Source organism: Solea solea, chromosome 10 (assembly GCF_958295425.1).
Source record: "Solea solea chromosome 10, fSolSol10.1, whole genome shotgun sequence".
Lineage (NCBI taxonomy): Eukaryota > Metazoa > Chordata > Actinopteri > Pleuronectiformes > Soleidae > Solea > Solea solea.
In genome coordinates this window covers 11,942,155-11,958,429 of record NC_081143.1, presented here as the reverse complement: position 1 = coordinate 11,958,429, position 16,275 = coordinate 11,942,155, and the positions used below count along the sequence as shown (strand labels likewise).

The 16,275-nt window shown below is 41.6% G+C and overlaps 1 protein-coding gene across 5 annotated transcripts in view; it reads left to right on the top strand.

Annotated features, from left to right (window-relative positions):
- Positions 1–16,275, top strand: part of sh3pxd2aa (SH3 and PX domains 2Aa) — a 96,352-nt gene that overhangs the window by 44,997 nt on the left and 35,080 nt on the right. For 2 of the 5 annotated variants that reach the window (XM_058640277.1, XM_058640281.1), the window contains exons 6-7: positions 5,602–5,627; positions 14,354–14,398. In XM_058640277.1, coding sequence (XP_058496260.1) covers positions 5,602–5,627; positions 14,354–14,398 — 71 coding nt within the window. Of the gene's footprint in view, positions 1–5,601; positions 5,628–14,043; positions 14,206–14,353; positions 14,399–16,275 lie in introns of those variants that run through there. The other 3 variants (XM_058640279.1, XM_058640278.1, XM_058640280.1) reach the window with 3 other exon arrangements.

The window sequence follows — 16,275 nt, the reverse complement described above, 5'->3', positions numbered from 1 at the left end:
GTCCAGGGTGTACCCCGCCTATCGCCCGATGTAGCTGAGATTGGCACAGCACCCCCGCGACCCTCTGGTGGAGGATAAATGTGAGACATGTGTCCTGAATGTGAGACATTTTCACATGTGTCTTGTCAGTTTGCATGGGGACGCTGGTCGTGATATGTTTAATCCCAGTCCGAGGATGTGATAAGCAGTCCTGTAACTATCAGCATAAATGGCATAATCAGTCCTCTACAGACCATAACATTTGACAAATGTATCTATTAATATGCGTGTGATGCATCTCAGCCATGGTGAAAATACTGGCCACCGCCTTTAGGCTACAGTGGTGTCAGACGCTGGTGATGTTATCATCATTCATCATGGCCCCCTCACAACCCTCATCGTGAATAACAATCAGGACTGACGTTGGCTCAAAGCTGTGATATTATTACTGGGATAAGCGTTACCATCTGGTGAAGACATATTTGTATGTTTTGAGGCTAATTACAGGTAATGGTATCAAACTTAAACATTCTCATTGACACCATGCGCACTTATCTCCAGGGTCTGTTCACACATTGTTTAATTTTTCAGCTGGTTCGGTTCACATTGACAAAGGCAAGTCTGAAACACGTTATAAATTAAAACAAAAAATACTGTAATACTGTAGCAGTAAACACAAATACTGCTCAGGTATTGGTTAGTGGCACTGGCAGGTTAATGTTCATCTGCCCTGCTTCACGAGGGTGATGAGCAGGTGGCTGGTGGGTGGGTGGGTGTGGTGGAGCGGCTTAAGTCTCTGTGTTCTTATCCCCAATGGTAATGTGGTAATGTTCCCCACTCTTCCTCCTCCACAGGTAAGATAGAACAGGGAACATGAACTGGGATAAGTCTGTCTTGACCTTCTGATGATGTGCTGTTGCAATACTAAGTTTACCTTCCTAGCACGGTTAGTTTGGATCAATATGATAAGTCATAATATTAATACTTGACTGAGAATAATGTGATTTGACCCCCTTGATTAGGGAAGAGTAAAACCTGACTCAAACACTAGGCACTTTTAATAATTATAAAATATAAAATATGAAGTGAGTAAAGTGAATATGGGCTACTTTGTTTGTCTGAAGCATATTAATCCATCTCAAAACCCTCATTTCATCCACTTCTTAAAACCAACATCACCAAAGTTCAGGCTGCAGTGTGCTGTAGATGTTAGACACAAAACATATATTCTTGTTATATTTCAAATGTCTGCAAAACATGACTTTGATTCCAACTACAGCTCACTCCACCACTGCAGTATGTATTCTTCACCTGTGACCTTTCACCCCATGCTTCCTGCTCTCCACACCTCTAGGAGATGTAGAAAAAGAGCTGGCAGTCAGAGGTACAGCTCAGTCCTCAAGGGAAGAGTATGATTTCACCCTAGTGACTCAGGTCAACTGGATGTGGTCTGGACTCAGTGGTTCTCATCTTGCCTCTTGCTGCCTTGCTGTTATTGTTTTTTTTGCCCCTCTTTGCTCCCTCGTCACACCCTAATGCTTTGCAGATGCCTCCAAAAGAGAACGTCTAAAGACAAAGACAAAAATAACTAGCTTGCACCCCTGACTGCCATTTCTGAATGTAATGTTAGCTGCACAGCAAGCATGCTAAAAAAATTGGAATGTTAGGGTTATGGTTCTTCTTGTTCAGACTGCAAATGGCTAATGATTTGACCAGTATTTCAACCTAAGCTGTTGAAGTAAGTTCATTCTCAGATGTCATGCAGGCGTGCTGCTTTAAATCCCTACATGAATGTTTAACGCTAACCCTCGCCCACACATGCTACAAGCTAACTTCCACTTTGACCTGCTTTCCATGACTACAGTTCAAGTAGGTGAGGCTAAACAGCTTTATTTTGTTCTCTGCATCTAATCATTTAAAAAGAACAGTCAACCCCAGAGACTTTGCTTTATGTAAATATACACATCTGAGTCAAAGGAGCATTTATGAGCTGTTGATTCTTATCTTTTTTATAAGAAGTTGTGGTATTTCGAAGCCTTTTACCTGATTACCAGAGTGTGTCCTTCCATATTCCCTCATTATATGGGATAGGCCAGATTCTCTGAATTTTTCCTTGTGTCCCTACTGGCAGCCATCTTTTCCTACTAAAAACTTCCCAGTCAAAGGTTAGTTCAGGGCCAAGAGGCTGTCAATATCTGTGTCTGTTGTCTTTTCAAAAAGTCAAAATTTACTAAAGGTCCACTGTTTGAGAATTGGTGATATTTAAAGGTGAGATTGCGAGGGTCCCATAGAGCTCTAGTAGCTGATGTCAAGCAGCCAATGTAACGCCATTTTGGCAGGCAACAACGCTGTACATGTCCACAGATATAATCAGCAGAACGTAGAATAGAATAGAATAGAATAGAATATACATGTTTAGTTGCCAGGGGAATTCTGTAGTGCCTCAAACTGACAGTTCAGGGAATGGAAGATATATCTGCCAGTAAAAATGCTGACACAAATATTATAGGGATTTACCAATTATTTTAGTTGTTGTTGACACCATTTTAGCAGGAAATATGTCAAGCAACTCGTCTCTAAAATGGCTGTGTTCATAAAAACAGGCTAATTGGAGAACATTTTACTGGATCGCCAAAGATCTTGAGGTGGATCTCGTGCTAGAAAACACAATCAAAGTGAGTGCAGGAGACCCACAGACAACTGTGATTACTTCATATCAGGCACTGTTGTTAATCACGATGCGGACGTTGGCATTGATATTCACATCTTCCCGGTCGACACAATAAAGCCTCTTCTATTTATTGATGGTCACGTTTTTACACTTCTTACTGATGTTAAAGTGCATGTAATATATGTAAAGTCTTATTGATACTGTATTTTGAGACACACTATGACATCAATGTGTTTTATTTGAGTTAAGCTTGACTGTTGTAAGTCAACCTCAATGTTGTTTTAGACTTATTTTACATGTGATAATTGTGACGTGTAAGTGATCCCTGCAGTAGAATGAGGGGATGTTTATCAGAAAGTTGAAGGTATCGTAATGCTGTAGTCACTCAGACGGCTTACATATTCAAAAATTCAAAATGCACCCTCCGTTGTAAGGATCAGATAAATTCAGTCCGTCCGGTTCTGTGATTTGTTTTTCTCAGTCTGGATTTAAAGATTGCAGTAAACTCTTAAAGCATGAAATCAGCACTGGTACAATTTTTCAGGAGCTTTGTCAGCTAACATGGCGCTGTGAACAAACAGAGTCAGGTGACGTTTGAAGCTCTATAGGTACTGATGTTTTAAAATTGGATTATTTGCCTAAGGCACCACAGCAAACCTTATTCAAAAAGCTTGGTCTGTGCACAGCATAGTTTCCACCGAGACACAGCTCACTAGGAGATGCTGGCCACTGTCTTGAATATTTTCCATTCCACTTATATTAGATGTCATGTGTCCAGCATGGCTTGAGATGGATGGAATAAGGCAAAGGGGGTCAAGTCCTGGACTCCGTGTCTTTGGTGACAATGAAGCATATTCTAGCCGGAGCACACAATGCTTGTCTTGCTAAAGGCGGCATAAAGGCTTTATTCATCGGCTGTGACCAGTCACAAAGAGACAGATACATGAGATCACAGAAAAATGGATGAAGGGAGAGAAAGAGAGAGCCGGGACCAGCACAGTGACAATAAAGAAGCCAGAGTTGTAAACGATACATGGCATTTACTGCATACGTGCTGTCTTGTCTCTTTTCCCCTCTGCTGTCTTTCTGCGTATTCATGTGCACGACCAGCATACGTCTCTTCATTAAGCTGAATGTGGTCACAGCAAGAGTGAGTGGAGGTTTTCATTAACCTCATGCATTGAGAAGGCGCTACCCTGAGTGCTGGTGATGCTCTGAGTAGATTCTGCTCTTGGCACTGCAGTATGATAACTGGGCTGTTCTGTTCGCTCTACATTACATCTGACAAAGATGAGAAGTCCCTGATCAATGAAATGTCAGGTCACCAGACGCAATCACTGACACTCTTGCTGATGGATTGTGAATTACAAATAATGACATGAAGAGTTCAAATATTTTTGGAAACGCGGTTTTATGGGGTCGTGACACCTGTGTGCGCTGACAGCACCAGAAACTGTCCTGAGATATGGAGCCTTGCTATCACTGAAAACATGGCTGCCAACAGGGACACAAAGAAAACCATGTGACAAAAGGCTCACTTAATACAATCTACACATGCAAACGTGTGACTTTAGGGACTTTGTGTGCTGGGATGCAGCTCGAGCCATGGAGGCCCCCGCTTACTAAAAACATGGCTGACATTGGGGATTCAAGGAAAAACTGATTTTCGCCTCTCACCAAAATACTCACCTAGTAAAATCCACACTGTTTTAAGTTTGTAATACGCTGTGTGAAGCATATAGTGATGTTTGTGAAGTGGCTAAAAGCTTTTCATTAACTGTGTCCTCACTGGCAGCCATGTTTTCAGTCAGGCCGTTTCCTGGCACTGGCATCATGAGCCGTGCAATGACTTCAAATATCCTGAACTATACCTTAAACTCAAACTCGTGCCTACATTCACCGTCCTACTTTGCACACATCCTCTCTTACCCAGCATTTATCTGCTTTACCTTTTGAAAATGAGTCATGTTGCTATCAGTCATCAAGAGACTTCTTCTCCCTCTGGTCTCTGTATCCCTTTCCGTTATCTGCAAGCTGATGTCACTGCCTGTATGGGCTTATATTGAAGCATGAGGATGTATTTCACAGGGATGAGAAGGTTCTAGTGAGATTCAGCTCTTCGCTGCATGGCACTGCAGAGCACTGTATTGCCACTTTCTCGGCTGCAGTAGGATGATGTGGCTAAAACTGTGTTCTGTTGAGAGGTTTGATTAGTCCTTGGGAAAATGGACATGGTGTGTTTACTGCTAGAAAGAAAGAAAGAAAGAAAGAAAGAAAGAAAGAAAGGGATGGACAATTTGGAGTGACAGTGGACAAATTGTCAGATCTGTGTTTCTATAAATAGCACGTTGCTTGATCTTGCGTCTGATAATCTAGAAGGAAGGAATGAATGAGTCAAAAAGGCACTATTGACAGATATGAAGGTGACATGCACTCTTTGCAGCAAACCTCACACACAACATTGTGTCCCCCCCTCTCCATCTACAGCTTAGCCTTGTGGTGTAATCCCATTCCATTCCATTAAGCAATGCAGTTTAACTGATCCTCCTTTACATGTGGGGAGCAAGTCGCCTCCTTCCCTGACCGGGCTTAGAGAGGATGGGAGGGGGGATGGAAAAAGCACTGTATATGAAGAGGATGGTGGTGCCGCTTTATGGCCACATGACTAATTTGTTGCAGGGAGTACGGGCAGCTGGCCAAAGTCATCCCTCCCTCCTTCCCTCCCTCTCTCCATAGCCGTCCTGCACTCTGTCTCCTTCTCTCACCCTCAAACCCGTGCATTTGTTTTGCTGCAGCTGACCATATGCATGTGTTTCTGTGTGAGTGCGGTTGCCAGGTTCTGTCTTTTCAGGAGTATCTGGATTCACATGAAGTGACCGCATGCTTTTTTGTTGACAGAGTGACGTCTGGCTGTCACTAACTATGTCCCTCTTGTGTTGCTTTTCCCTCAGGGACTATGGCTCCAAGCGCAAGTCTGGTAAGTCACCTGTTTTCTTTTCTAAAGCTAAACTTCATCCTTTCTCTGTCTAACTGTTGCTGTATGTTGTCAATATACGGTTTGTTAACTATGGAGACTTTAATGTCCACTGTGTTTCGGGGTTAGTTTAAAAAGCTGTCAAACTTCTGCCTTTAGCCATGGATGTACAGTATTCTTCAGTCCAGGGTGGGGTCAAAATAGACGAGTAAAGAAAAAACCTTCATCTATGTTGCAGCAGTGAAGGCCTTAGCCTTTGATGTTGTCACCTCCAGTGTTGCTGATACCTCATTAATGAAGAAGACATGTATGAATGTTATACACATTTGGTCAGGTTGGTCCATCGTTGGCTCTGATTAACCCTCCACCTGACCTCGACTTTTCATTTGCAATTTCGGCTGCATAATGACAATAGAGATCCTTAGCTCACCTTACCATTTAAAGGGCTTTGGTTTTACCCTGATCCATATGGCCTACTTTCCGATAAGAGGTTAACAATCGCTGTGATATGTCCAATAAGTGCCACACATGGAGAAAGAAATATCCAATCATAGATTGGTCCCGGGCCAGTTCTGTATCTGACATGTGAACTCAGTGGCACAGGCTAACGAGCGCAGAACAATTAGCACTTTTCACTGCAAGACTATTCATCCAGTCCTTTCTGGCAGATTTTCATCCTCATTAGCGGTTGAAGCAAATGTATGGCTACTAGAGGGCATGTGCGTAACAAAAGCACTGTGCATGTGAAATGTTGGAAATGGTCATACATGTTTGTTTTGATATTGATGTAACTTTAGGTTTTTGTTTGTGGAATTGAATCATAGGTCGGCTCTGAGTCGCCAAACGGCGTCTATAAAAGTTTGGTAAACAACCACTGAAACTGCTGAGTTACAACACTGATTCTCCTGCAAATGCATGGATTTGCTGTAGCTCCAGAAAGAGCTGGCTACCAATTCAATCACATCCAGATTCCTTGTAGGTTTCTTGGATTTACTTGTTTTGTTTTTCTTCTCCACTTCCCTTTGGTGAAGCACATTTTTGAACCAGGTGGCTTTGGCAGCCTTGGTGTCAGGCAGCCTTTAATCTCTGGGATGACGCCAAGTCAGATGCTACTCCACTGACCCACTAATCGCTGGTACAACCTCACGTAACTCAGCGCCAGTCAGGGCAGCAGGAGGGTATCTGCACTTCTGTTTTTAAACCGTTGTGGACAGTTGCTTAATGTCTGCAGTTTGAAGTGAAAAACGGTGCCTAGTTTTCTCAATGAGGTACTTGATACCCAGATTTAAAGTGACAGTACAGTTTTTTAAGAGTGCTTGCCTTAGATGCTGACACATAGTCTGACTATGACTGTGCTGTGCATGCCCCGCCATGCCCCCTGTGCCAAGAATCAGCTTGAGACTTGGAGGCTTGCTCTCACTGAAATACGGAGCTGCCTTCAGGGACACAAGGAAAAAGACATCGTAACCACTGAACAAAAGGCTCATCTCCTAAAATCTATGCCTGCTTAAGTCTATGATATCTTAAGAATGTGTAGCTGTATCCATTAGACAACTCTTTCTGAGTTTTCTGCACCAAGGCACATAGAAATGTTTGCTGCTTGTTTCCTCCTGCCCCATTTTGCTGTTAAGCTGCCAAGATTGGTTGCTTGGTGGTGGAAATGTTGTTTATATCGTCACATGCTTCGTCAGTAGTGACTATGGCTGTATCTCTTTCAGTCACACTTAAAAAAAAAAACTTGAACTATTCGTTTAAGTGTGTTTGCTTGCAGATAATTACCAACTTCCAGTACACATGCTTTTTTTTTTTTTTTTAAAAACACAAAAAAAAAAAATTGTTAATTCCAAACAGAGGTTTTTAAAGGAACAACAGATGTATTGAATGTCTTCAGCCGTTTTTCAACTCACTTTTGAGTATTGTCAAATCCTGATATAATAGAGGGTGGACACACACAGCGGACAAATACACAACAGAGGACTTTGTGCCGATGGACAAGCAGTCTTTCAAGAGTTCTTGTCATCTCATATTAATGCCCAGTGCCATAGGTGTTGGAAATGAATGCTGAAGTCTTTTAATCAGTGTAGAAAATGTACAGCTGAATATGTAAAACCTGAGTTACATTACAAGAAATTGGGTCTTAAAAATTAGTACAACTTTTACTATTGCCTTCTCAAAACAGTGATTTGTCTCACTTCAGAGACGGGGTCAGGTCCAGGGTGTTTCTGAAGTCACGGCTCTGTGCAGATAGAGCGCACACACTCGTCCATGTGAGGGCCACATTCAGAGGGAATGGAGGAGGGAGCTGTTTGGGCTGCGGAGGGCACAGCGGTTGTTGAGGTTGTCAGACAAGCACTAGTTTGTTTACGTGGCACAGTGGATAAGATTTCAGATTTACCCCTAGTAGGCAGGAAGCCCATAGCTTTATTTCTGCATGTGTTGGTGTTTTTACAAGTGGAGTTTAGTGGAATGGACCAGTTTGAGTGTGTGCTCATAATCTGTTAAGCTCTCATTGCTAATTAGGGTTTTAGAAGCCGGCTGTTGTTTCAGCAGAGGCTCTTCTTTCTAATAAACATTTATATGACTCTTTCAGCCTCTGTTACCTGCCACCAAACGCAAGCCCATACAAATAAAACGCCTCTCTGTTTTGACCTTTTCACATGCATCATCACACTGAGCATTTCATGGCAGCAGTTATTATGCCAGCTCACTCCCATTACATCAGTGCTGAAGATACAGTAAAGTGACTATTGATTTAGCCTGGAAAAAAAAGGTTTTATTGTCTTTTGCTGCTTTTTAGCTACTGTAGAAGGCATAGCAGTTAGGATTCCCTGAGGGGTCATGGTTCTGTATCTCTGTGTCTTATTTATACGATAAATAGGGTGAACAGTAGTGACAGTCCTCATTTTAAACCAATTACAGAAACAAGACAAAATACAAAAATGCTTCCTGTGTACTACAATTGAGCTCCATTTCGGAAGTAATCTGTATACATACTAATACAACGGAATATGTATATCTGAGTATGTGCATGTCAGATTTAACAGGAAGCTGATTTTCTCTTCTGCAGTATGTAGCCAAAGACAAGCAGTCTGAGACTAAGACTGAGACTAAGAAGAATTAGGTTTTCTTAATGTCATGATAACACGTTAGGCCAACTAAAATCCAGCTAGTCTTAGTTGGACTAACATACCTGGATAAAATGATTCATAGTCCAAATACTCCTGTATGTATATGCTTAGTTGGACTGGAGTTGGACCTGTCGTTCTGCGCATGCACCAAAATGTTCTCAGTTGTTTGATTGCCTGTCTTAGTCGGACTACGGCCTTAGCTGGATTAAAGTGTGCATCTAAAACATACTGAGTGTTTAAGGAGCTGATCATTCTGATGGTGAATTCACACCTAATGCAAAGCGATTTTTCCAGGGACTTTACTGTCTCTCTGCTCCATGGATCATTTGCATTTGTTCACATAATTTGCAGTCGACAGTCTAGTCTACCTGCTGATGTGTCCTTGGGCAAGACACTTAATCACGGGTTGCTCCTGACGGCTGTACCGACAGTGTGTGAATGGATATGAAAGTGTGAGTGAATGGGTGTGAATGGCAAAACTAGTGTAAAGCAGCAGTCATCAAGACTAGAAAAGCAATATATGAATACAGACCATTTACCATTTGACTGGGGCCAATGCCAGCGCTAATGCCATTCATTGTCTGTCTCTCCTGCTCCTTTTCTTGATTGAGATGCAGACATACAGAAAATGTATGTCATGTTTACCCTGACTGACTTTTGTGACGTTGTATTGCACAATAATATCTTAATTTTTTCAGGTTATATATTGGGATACAAAGCTGCACACAAGTTTTTTCTCTGGACTCATGAAAAGTATTTTTTGGATGTTTTGGATGAGTGACAATGCACTGTAAATACACTAAAATTATACCTTTCATTTGTTCATGTTAAATTAAATGTATCTGTGTTACAATCAATGAAACCGCCTCTAACTACATTTATGCTACAACACAAATAATTAGGCTTAAAATTAAAGGGTTTACTTTCTTTAATAGTAATTTTGTCAAAATTCATGCATTTAATCAATATATAATATTTAGTGTATTTCACTAATTTACTGCTGATTATCAATGCAACAGCCTTAAAAACTAGGAAACCTTATCACGATATGATGATATCTAAAATATAAGACAATATCTTGTCTCATGTCACAACATAGTATATAGTATATTGTTGATATACTGTCTAGCCCTATCTTGCACACTTTGTCTCTCACCGAGCTAGGACTGGGAGCTTTTTGTCAGTGCCATCATGGTTTCCGTTTGTGTCGCGTCTCAGCCACTGCAGACACTAATCACCTGTTAACCTCCACCACCACTGATGTTCACTGCACAGTTTGACCACAGATGTCATTTGTTACAGGCGAGGTGGACACAGCGTGGTCAAAGACAAATTTCTTTGTCTCTCCTGCTTTCGCGAGACACTGCATCAATGCTAGTTATCGCTAGCCTGTGGTTTGACATTGTCAATGTTGGTGTCATTGCCTCTCACTGGGCTTTTTCTGGTGAATTGGATCAATACTGGTTAGAAGTCATTTGTCATTGGTTGCCTCTGTGTTGGTGTCAGGTGGAAAGGGTTTACGATTTAAACTCCTGGCTGTCTCTCTGTGTGGTGGCAGCGAGTTCAGCTCGCTGCACCGAGGCCAAAGCTTTTGTCTGATATCATAGTTTGTCCTTCAAAATTCTCAGATTTCTTTGTGTGATGCTTAATTTGTAAAATAGCCCAATTTTGATGACAGCCTTTGCTGTGAACCCAGCCATTGGAGGAGAGCCACATCCAGTGTATTTCTAGTGCCGGACCCAAAAACCTAGATAAATGCGTCGGGAAGAGCATCTGGTGTAAAAATCTCTATCAGTCTTTTGGGGCTGAAATCAGTTTTTCCTAGTGTCCCACTTGGCAGTCATGTTTTTAATAAGAGGAAGCGTCTGTGTCTTGGACAGTGTTGGACATGTTACTTAAAAAAAAGTAATTAGACATAGTTACTAGTTACTTCTTCCAAAAAGTAACTGAGCATTGTTAAAGTAACTAGTTACCAGGGAAATAACTATTGGGTAATTTGGATTCACCCCCCCTCCCCCATGAAACTTTAAATTCATACTGTATGTACAATTATTGATAATATAACTGAATATTAAATATGTGTGAAATGGACAGTTAATAGAATCAAATATTAACAGAAAACATCATACACTAATCTACATTTTAATGTTACTGTGGGACAAGCCAAGAAATGTAAAGATGTTATCATCACTATAACAGTTTATAACAGTAGAACAATGTAACGCAACAGATGCACTTACAGTTTGAAAACACTACCTTAGAATTGACTGGAATTCATTTAGGCACTTTAAAAAACCCTGAACTATTGCTAAATTAATACCATGTTTAACTGCCTTAAAATATACTTCACTTCTCAATCGTTATTCAGTCGTGGATAGTAGCTGGTTGTTGAAGAGGTGTGTGTGTGTGTGTTAATGTCGGCAAAAGCAAGCTTTTCTTTCAAAATGTAATTGTTTATGTTAATATAGAAACAAGATAGATGGGTAATAAGCGTCCTGCAATCAGATGCTAGAAAGCAGAACGCTACAGATGCTATATTCACTGTCCCTAGGCCTTTAATTGTAGGGTACTGTAAACGTTTGGGGCCAGAGTTCCAGGAAGATTTCCACCGCAGGTTGGGGGACAGAGAAAACACTGCTGGTTTGTTTAAGCCTCTGCCCCTTAGTGTCCTCTGTAAGAATGGTGTGCAAGAATGTGTGTGTTAGTGTGTACTTGTTACCTCATTAGGACCCATTCACTTCCTAATGGAGACCAAAACATAGTCCTAATGATGCAGAACCTAATTTCGGAGTAACTGGTTAAGTTTAGGGCTGTACTAATGCAAGTCAATGCAGAATCCTTAAAAGAACAACTGTGCAAACCTGAGTGTGTATAGATGGGGATAGTGGGCTTGGTTGGGTAGTAATCACAGTAGGGCGTTAGTGAGTTGTATTTGACCTTGGCTGACCCGGGACCAGCCCACGTCACTCCCTCTGGGGTCAAGATCAATCCAGCAGATCTCCTGCGGCTCTGGTGGAGGAGGGTGAGGAGATTTGGCTTTTATTATCATGAGTCTCAGAGGGAGCAGGACTCACTCACAATAAGCTCTGAACTCTGCTCATGAAGTAAAACACCTTCAAAAGAAAGCCAAAGGTGGATTATTTAGGAAACTCCTTTTACATGGTGACAAAATAGCAATTCTTGCAGCTATAGACCCAAACGCCTCAGCCATACGTCTTCCAGGTCCTTCCAGCTGGTGCATGAGGAAACCTATGACTTCCCCAAGGTCAGCATATTGTTTGCGTTTGAGCCCATGCACCTTTAGCATCCAATTTAATTGTCTCTTACTAATAATAACTTTATTTACCTTTCTGCAATCGGCTTCAGTATGTCATTGTAATTCATTACCAGATTAAAATAAAACGGAATTAATTCAAATTTGTCCATGTGTGCAAGCAGCTGAAGCACCAAATGAATAGTCTCTCCATAGGAGATGACATAAGTAACTCATTCCCACATTACTAAGTCGTGGACAATCAACTATTGGTTATTACTTGTTCAACTAAAGGTTAAGTCTTTCTGTTTTCTGATGAGACCTCACTTTTTTGTGTTTTTTTCAGGCCGGTGTGCTTAAAAATTTAAATGCAAAACAACTGAAGATCAAATACAAGTATACGTGATGATGGACATAATGGTCTTATGGGATATTTTTTTTCCAGAATGTTCCTGTGACGGTGTAGATGATAACATTCCTGCTTATTCTCAGCAGCATGCCCTGCCCAGGTCCTGGCTGCAGCACTGCATGCTTACTGTTGCCACTTACTCATATCTTGGAAATCTTTCTTCGTTCTGTCATATCTCAAAATGAAGCTTCAGGTCATAGCTTCCTTCAAAGGTACCTCGGTTTTAAGCTGCACCACAAATCTTTAGTCGGCACCTCCTTTGTCCTTTCTCTGATTTAATCTCCTTGAAACGGGGCGCTGAAATGTTTTCAGAAGAGAGGGTGGGCAGAAAGGAATTTCTTTACAAATCAATGACAGCCATTTCTTAGACTTTTAAGTATAGGGATGGAAGAAATAGAGCAACCGATGACAGGATGAAGGGAAGTTATGGAAAATGGAAAAGGTGTTTGTTCAGTACATGACTAAAACACTGGCCAGTTTCTTGCCCTCAGATGCACTGGATTCACTTCAGTGTGGAGAAAACAGAATTCAGAGCAAAAACTGTTATGTGCTTTCTGGCCTCCATTCACTCTTCACTCCTATCCCAGTTAGTCAGTGTTGAACACATACTGTATACATATTCTTTGTATTTTACCTTTAATTATGTCATGGTCCTAACAATAAAACACAGATAAAAGGCAAGAAGAAGTGCTGGGGGTATAGACAAGATATTTTGGGCATTATTGATTCTATAATGTAAAAATTCTCTGTAAATGAAGTGATCAGCAGCTACACATCTTTTCAGTGAAGATGTCTCAATTTCAGTGTTGACAACAACGGCCTTCACTGCAAAGAAACAGTCTTGAGAGAGTTTGTTGATAAATGTATATTAATATGGGTCAGACTCAGGTCATTTATCGTGTGTCATCTGATGAGAGATACTCAGGACAAAATGGTGCATTTAATGACCTGATGATGAGACTCAACATTGCAGTTGTTTCTCTAGAGCTCCTGTAAACGCTGTCTTGCAATGCTTCACAAAAATGACACAACAAAACCGTGTATCGTCACCATTATGTGGATCCACTTTGAAATTGAACTGATTCTTTCCTGAGTCAGACCCCCCCCCCCTCCCCCTCCACAAAATGTAAGACAGACTGACAGCATTGGAATCATGAAATCCCTGGTGGAGGTCATGGTGTTGGGTCTGGCCTTAGTTCCACTTGTAGTTGGAACTCGTATGTCACGGGGCGTTCCTAAACTCGATAACTCGCAGCAACCTCCAACCAAAGTTAAGATTCCCAGTTGGCAGCCACCATACAAACACAGCTACTTTGCTTCTGTCGTATTTGATTGACAGTAAATCAGTCGTACACATTGTGCCGGCACACAAATGCTGTTCCGCTCTTTGTGAGGGTTGTTATGGACTGGTATTGCTAACAAACACTAGCCCAAGAAACGTTTGCATTTCAGACTCCTCAACTGGAACATGAGTAAATGCAGCATTAGACGGGTGTAATGGCCACTGCACCATTTGTCTTTGGTGTCTTTGGTGTCGTTGGTGTCTTTAGTGTCTTTGGTGTCTTTGGTCTCATTCAGTACTGGTATTAACATCTGTCCTTAGAGAGCTGATCACAATTACAACATTATGTGTTGATCATAGTTAATATTCTGGAGGTGGCTAGCAAAATCAGCCTATGGTTACTGAGAAGTGTAAATATACTGCAACAGGTCAGAGAACGTTAGCTGAGGAGGTTGTCTTTGGTGTGTCCTGAGGAGGACGGTCACAGGCAGAGTAAAGGAGAGTCTTTGGTAAATATCAGATGCACTGCTGCGTCCAGTGAAAATGTTTAATCACAGCTGTAAATTGTTTTGTTGGACCATAGCTTTACGTCTGCTTCTGGTGTCAAAGTGAGTAATCTATCTCTCTGCTTCTCTTCTTCCTTCTCTTCTTCTGCAGTATGGATGTACGGCTTTACAGACAGCCCGAGGAAAGAGGCCTCAGGTAGCATTGTGTGTCTGTGTCAACATGTCTGAAAGTGCATGCACGACCGTGCTTGTGACAGGGCGACATGCCAGCTGCATCCCTCCAGGGTTTTTATTTTATTCTGTTTACTTGTTTTCACACTTCAGCTTACCCCTGACATCTGCTTTGCATGCACTGTCATCGTCCTCTCTGTCAGTCCATCTGCTCACTTGCAGCCTCTCTTTCTCTGCCTTCTGTCCGTCTTGCTGTGCAGACCGGCTCAGCCAACACAACAGCTGGGCATAGTGTCAGAAGACCTGAACATTTTCTTCATGTGACAAAGCAAACTAGACCATAGACACGAATGAGCTGTCAAATCTGAGTAATTTTAACATACAAACAAATGATTCACTGCGCACTGCGAAGTTATTCCATTTACATCAAGACAGATGGAGGCAACAGCAACATTGTGCTAGTAAAGTGAGGCGGCTGCTAACAGGTTGGCATATGATGGAGAACACAGAAAGTTTTGGAAGTGATTCTACTGCTTAGAAAACCTGGCTGTTCAAGGGTATCTAACCCCATAAGCCACTTTTCAAATCAGAGTATTTAGATATCTAGTTAAAGGTACACATTTTCACAGTTTGTAAAGTATTGAAATCATACTGTTGTCATAGTGATGTTGTAATGTTGAGTATCTACTGCCTCTCTAGTCAAACACCAGCTACTGAATCCAGATTTTTGGATTGTTTTTTTTAGTCCATGCTTGCATCACTGGTACACACATTTGTTACAGTGCGAGGCTTGGTGTCCTAGACTCCGCCCCCTTTTAAACATTTCTCTAGAAGAGTGGTGTAATGCGTCACACCAGACGCGGTGCAGAGCTTTTAGAGTTGGTCAAGGCCACGTGAACAGCAGCGTGTCTTCGTGTTTTTGCGTCATTTGCTCGAGTTGAGAAATTACAACTCATACAATGACGAGAAAAACAATCAGCATTGAGATTATCCGACTGATGTGACGTCATGTCCTCACTTGGTTCACGATGGAGGAACAAAGTATGTGTTCACACCTGGATTTCTACAGCGCTAGAAGTTTTATCTACAGATACCATTTCAAAAAAGAAAAAGCTCAGAATAAAGTCAGTGAGGAAGTCGGTTTACCTGGTAGACGCAAAAGACGCAAATAGCACAAAAAGTACCCTGAGCGCGTATGACGTATGTGAAAATTTGCGTTCAGAGACTTGTCTGACTGACCACCTCACACAGATGCAACTCCATTGCTCCCCACTTTTCCTTACTCAGCTCTCAGCCCAATTCTTGGTATTTTTCAAAATGAGGCATGGGGTGGAGTTTGGAGGGAGTTTAGATACCCTTTCAGTAATTAGATGAGATAAATGCTTCCTGTCCCCACCCACCTCTGTGCTGCTGCTGTATACACACAAATGCTCCCTCAGTCAGTTTCTGACACTTTTGCTTGACAGAGCCTGTTTTCAGGTGAAGGACACGACATACAAATAATTTTATACCGATTCTCTTCACAAACACTAGACCAGAGGTGATTGCTTCTTATAATAAATGGTCAAATATGAACTGTTGTGTATACATTGTGTACGTACAGTTGTTTGTTCGACCATTCATTTTTATCCCCTGTTCCAAGGACCAGCAACCATCACTGGATTAGACAAAGGCAGAGTAATAACATCAACAACAACACTATAGCTTTAAGCGTCATCTTTAAAACATACACTTTAAATCACTTCCTGTGACCCAAATTCAACTCTGGGTGTGTTGCAACAACAATGAGTGGAGGGAGAGAGGTGTGGATTTGAAATAGTCTCAATTGCAAATAAACATCTGGGCAAAGAACACTCTCTGCCTAAAGATATAAACACAGTCGTAGATTAGCCAATCTGGTGA